Source organism: Solea solea, chromosome 18 (assembly GCF_958295425.1).
Source record: "Solea solea chromosome 18, fSolSol10.1, whole genome shotgun sequence".
NCBI lineage: Eukaryota > Metazoa > Chordata > Actinopteri > Pleuronectiformes > Soleidae > Solea > Solea solea.
The window spans coordinates 14046606-14052397 of NC_081151.1; the positions used below are offsets into that span (position 1 = coordinate 14046606).

The 5792-nt window shown below is 43.1% G+C and overlaps 1 protein-coding gene across 1 annotated transcript in view; it reads right to left on the minus strand.

Moving 5' to 3' along the window:
• Positions 1 to 4828, minus strand: part of bcl11ba (BCL11 transcription factor B a) — a 41930-nt gene extending 37102 nt beyond the window's left edge. The window contains exon 1 of the mRNA XM_058614592.1: positions 3786 to 4828. Within this exon, the coding sequence (XP_058470575.1) occupies positions 3786 to 3840 (55 nt within the window). The 5' untranslated portion in view covers positions 3841 to 4828. The remainder of the gene's footprint in view (positions 1 to 3785) is intronic.
• Between the last annotated feature and the right edge of the window lie 964 nt (positions 4829 to 5792).

Genomic DNA, 5792 nt, shown 5'->3' on the forward strand with positions numbered 1-5792 from the left:
AATAGCAACAGTGTTTTTTGGGGGTTTTAAAAGAAATGCAGGGGATAAAGCAGGCCTGCAGTGCCCTGTTGCAGATTAAAAGTGAACGCTGCTCCACATGTTTAGTTCTGACTGACAGAAAGTAAACCTGTGTCTCGGACAACCTGAGGGACCTGAACGCTTTATAAACAATTCAAAGTCCACGGATTCACACATTCAAATCATTATGGTTGGCCAAATGTATTCAATTCTAAAAACACACATTTAACACATTCAATTAAGTTTAACTTAATTTATTTGTGTGTCACCAATTGTTTTGTCCATTTAGTTGTTGTTGTTTTTAGTGTACTGTTACTGTTTTTTTCTGGAATAAAAAAAAAAACGATTTACTTTGTTCCATTGGGAAATACGAGTGGTAAATAACAGTTTCACAAAAAAAGATGAAGATAATTTCCTACTGCTGCATTAGTGTAGTTAATGCACATGTCAGTCAGCTGTCACCACTTACAGTGTAAATTAAAAATCTAACAGAGACAGAGTGAGAGGGAGAGAGTTAAGCACAGAGTGTTTCGGTGTTGACAGTTAAGAGGTGAATGTGGTCTTTCAGCATTGATATCATCTGATTAACACACACACACACACACACACACACTCTGTGCTACCCCTCTCAGCGACCAGCAGAGAGAGTGCAGCACTAGCAGCCTGAGAGCTCCCCCTAGCAGGACGACACAGAGAGAAAGAGACATAGAAAAAGACAGCAGAGAGTGACAAAGATGGAGGTTTCGTTTGGTTGGTGGGGAGTGAAGAGCAACTGATAACAGAGCCTGTGTGTGTGTGTGCGTGCGTGCGTGCGTGTGTGTGTGTGTGTGTGTGTGTGTGTGTGTAGAAAGTAGTTATCAGTAGTGGAAGAGTGTGTACATCATGGGCTGATCAACAACAACACAGGGGACACGCTGTCTGTGAAATGAACACACAGCTCTTCCTGTAGATTTACGCACACACACACACACACACACACACACACACAAACCTCTCAGCTTTCATGTGCACTTCTCGTTTACATACAAAACGAGCACTGCAAAACTGACATTAACAACAAAAAATAAAAATAGGACAGTAAGGTGTGAAACACAGACTATACCTTTAGTTACAATGCAAGCCATTAACTATAACCTGTGCGTTTGACAAGGAAGAGCCTGATTAAAAAAACAAGTCCAATCAGTTTGTGCCACTTAATAAAACACACGTTTTTCTTTCTTAGGTTTTTGTTTGTTTTTTTAATCATTTCGAGGTTCAGCTCTTGGACACACACACAACACTTAAGTGCTCTCCCTCTCTCTCTCTCTCTCTCTCTCTCTCTCTAACAAAGACTTAGGCCCAGCAGGGTGCATGGCTATTTGACAAGCCAAAGGGAAACATGCATCTCAAGTGGGCGACACAGCCTCTCTCTCTCTCTCTCTTTGTTTGTGTGTGTGTGTGTGTGTGTGTGTGTGTGTGTGTGCGGCTACAATGGGAGCTCTCGTCCCGTTTGCGTCTCCTCACACTAAATCAGCCTCTCTGAGCAAAGCTGGGGTTATTTGCAGTGAATGAGAAGCAGAAGGCAAGTCTGCACCTTTGGGTGTAAACTGTCTCAGCATGGTGACACCCAAACATACACACACACACACACACACACACTGATGAATCTTTACCATGTGTCTCTGTGGGGAGAGAAAGTGCAGATGAAGTTGTTCTGGGGCAGATTGTTTGGTTTTGACAGGAAGTGAGTATGAACGAGCACAGGGACAGATTTACAGTCTTCATGAAGTGCACCAAAGAGCTGATCCCAGGCCCATATTCATCACTTTTTAAAAAATCTTTTCCAGTCAATATAAATAAAAGACAAAAATGTAATGTCCCTAAAGTGTGAAAATGTTTTTCTCCTAATGAGGAGGAGAAACTTTGAGAAATCTGTGTGTGTGGATATTCACACAAGCTTACATACCTGTACATACATACATGTGTTTGAGTGTGTGTGTGTGTGTGTGTGTGTGAATTATGGAATGTGCAGCATTTATCAGTCACACACACACACACAGTGAGAGTGAAGGAGTGAATACACTGAACAAATTAAAAGTTAATTTATTAGCCTTTACTTACACACATGCTCTGTGTGTGTTTGCGCACGAGCGTACATGTTTACGTACGTGTTGTGTTCTTCTCTGCTCTTGTGTAAATTCTCAGTGAAATTAAATCATCTATAATCTGACCTTTGTAAGCCAGAATGGCCAGATATGTATGATTGCGATTCACAAATGTTTTCTGTTGTCTTTGGAGTGATAACAATAATCTGTCTCAATAAGCATGGGCATTTCTATAAGTCCACACCACAGCTGCATTTGTACGTGTGTGTACAAGTTGCCACATTCACGTTGTAGTGAAGCAATCGGCTCTCTTCTTTTAAGGAGATTCATTTGACAACTATTCCACATGCATGGGCCAAAACCGCTCTATACACACTGAACACACACACACACACACACACACTGATACACCATCAGTGATCTGATCTGGCACAGTGAGTCTCCCCCAAATACACTCCCGCCGCAGAAACTATTCAGCACATGTACAGATGTTACACTTTATGTTAAAGAAATTCTATACACCCAGATGGGGGGGGGGGGGGGGGGCTGCTGGATTCATGTGCCCCTCACTCATGTTTTTCTAAAAAGGTTTCACTGCTTCTGTCATGTCAGCTGCTGAGGCCACAACATTTCAATCTGCTCAGGAGTTTCATTTTTTAAAGACAGTTTGCTTCACAACAGGTGTTTTTTTTTTTCGTATTAACAGAAATAAAATACAGTTTATTTTCTTTGGCCGAAAATGATTAATGGAATGTGAATTTATTCTATTTATCTAATTGATTTAATAAATAAATACAACAATTTAATTTTGGCATGTCACTCATTCTTGGATATATACAGATTTGATTTTTTTTTTTTTCCAGATATCAAGCTGTTAAATAATCTAAAGGCAGTATTCATTTTACAACCGATGGATGTATATAAACTTTGGATCCACGCGGCAGACAAACGGGTAAACAGCGCGAGAGCAAACCGAAAGAGAGATAAAGAGCTGCTGGAGAAGAGAGGAATAAAGCGTGAGGCGTATAAAAAAAAATATCTAATGATGCGTTTAAATAAACTCCACCATTTTCTAATGCAAGTAAAATATGGTCTTTTTGTCTAATAAGTCAATGAAACAATTAAACTAATTAATTAGCACATGTCGATAATTTGCGCGTGACAAAATGTGACATGTATCACAGCTCCATATATGCGCGTAAAAGTGCGTAAAAAAACACAAACTTAATTAAATCGCAGTAGAGACACATTTGACTGTCAATAGAAACGGATCAAGAGTGTTATTGTTCTCTCTGGTGACGCAGATAAACAAACAAACAAACAAACAAACACAGCAAGGATAAAGAAGTCATGGGTCAGTGAACTACACCTGGACCGATGTGCGGCTTCTCAACGAGCTGCTTGTAAAAGTCCAATAAGACTTTCCCCCCGCCCCACAAACAATGCCAGCGAGTTATTTACACATTGTAGTGAGCACTTAAGTACATTTATATCTCTGTCTAATATTGTTTATTTTAGAAGACGGAGAAAAAATATTTAACATGGCCTCCAGAAGACACTTTTGGAAAAGTTTGAAAATGCAATTTTATGAACTAGAGGGGAAAAAAAATATCCTCAAAAGAAAAAAAGATTAAAATGAAAGAGGAACAAAAAGGTGTGATGATGTTGTACGGCTTGACTTACGTGTTATTTCTCTCTGGGACAGGTGCTGCGGGTTCCCCTGCTTGCGTCGGGACATCGCCCTGGCATTTACACTGGCATCGCCTGGAGAGCAGCGCTGGAAGGGTCGGTTCTCCTCCTCCACTTTCTCCTGCTCCTTCTCCTGCTGCTGCTGCTGCTGCTGCCGCTGCTGCTGCTCTATACCGACCGCAATCTGGCCCCAAAACCGAGCGCTCGTTGGCCACCAGGCACCGACTCTGCCTCTGCACTGGCCCAAAACGTGGCCCTCGCAGTGACCCCTTTCCAGTGGATGTCCCTCCAGCAGCAGCGGGTAACGGCTGTGCTCTTCCCGGGTGAGCGGCCGTGCGCTCGCTGGCAGCTCGGTGCCAAAGTGGTGGTGCGCCTCCTCCCTTGTTGGGTCGCGGCGGCGGTGACTGCGGCTGCGGTGAGACAGTAGTCCGGCTCTGCCGCGGCTGCTTTCAGTCCATATGTCAGAGGAGAGCAGCGGAGAGAGGAGTGCAGCGGAGCGAAGAGAAGCGGCGAAGCGCGGGAGGTCGGCGCTCAGCTCCCGGTGCTGGGTCACTACCTGTGTCCACTCTCCGGCCACCTTGGACACTGCGTGGCCCCTTTCGGACACACCTGAAAGTTACCTGGAAAAGTGTGATAAAAAAATAAATCAATAAAAAACTGTTCCGCGCGGCACCTCGGGGAGTCGCCAAGCGGTTGTGGGCACTTCTTCTGCTGCACTGCCAGTGCCAGTTGGGCGGATGGGTTCTACTTAAACTCTTCAAGTCAAAGCCCGGCGCTGGTTTGAGGACACACTGCCACACTGTTTGGTCTTTGTGCTGGAGCTGCAGAGTCCCCGCATGCGTCCCCGGGCTGTGTGCGGTTGTGTGCGGCTGTGTGCGGCTCTCTGGCTTCTACAATGGGAGAAAACTCAAGTTCAAGTGCGGACGTGACGTTCAGTCTGCGGTGAGAAGGGAGAGTGGAGACTGAAGAGCACTGGGGGCGACTAGTGGTGGCTTTCACACACACACACACACTGACACACACACTCTCACGCCCTCGCACACACCGAACACTCGGGCGCGTGGCGCGCACAGCAGTAGGCTGTAGTGGTCAGACTCTCTCTCCCTCCTCCTCCTTCTCCTCGCTGTCCCGGCACAGTCTCACAACAGCGGGGTTTTTTTGTTTTTTTGGCGTGAAAGTGACCCACGACTCTGCGTGGACATGATCCTCGCGATGCTGGACACTCATACCAGAGCCTTTGTGCACATTTTTTTTTTTGATTTTTTTTAACACTGTACCGTTCCGTCTGCTCTCCCTCCCGTTTAGGTTTCAATAGAATTGCGCAAATTTCTCAAATTAAAAAATATTGTTTAAATTTAATATTTGACCCTTTTAAAGCACTTCAGCACGCACGTGCACACACCTCTAGGAACAACAGAGGCCAATCACGCGCCTCCTCAATCAGTTAAACGCATTTATGGCACGTTGTCACATGGAATCATTTGTATTAATTGAATAATACATATGTATTAATATAATTTGAACATATATGTTTCATCCATACAGCCTGACGTTTGATTTATTTATTTAATCCCAACTCCCTTGTCAGATTAACGCGTCATCTTGCTCCAAGATTCTGGATCACGTATTTCAATCATTCAATTCATTTTATAATATTATAATAACCTACTCTTGTTTTGTGCTTTATTATAACACACACCATGCATCCTCAATTGTTTTTTTTATTACCATATTAATTATTAATTCAGAGGAAAATGAAGAGTCAGTTTGAAGATGTTGGGGTTTGAACATGTCTGTGACCTTATGGTGACCTCTGTTTTTCCTGGAGTGGAAGATGAAAATATTAAGGATTTTCACTCATCAATAATTTAAAATATAATATAATTACAGAAATGTTTTTTGATCAAGAAATGTGTTGTATTTTGAAAATAAAATTACAAATAAAACAGAGATGCAAGAAAGGAAATTAAAGGTGCAGTGCGTATGTGTGTGTGTGTGTGT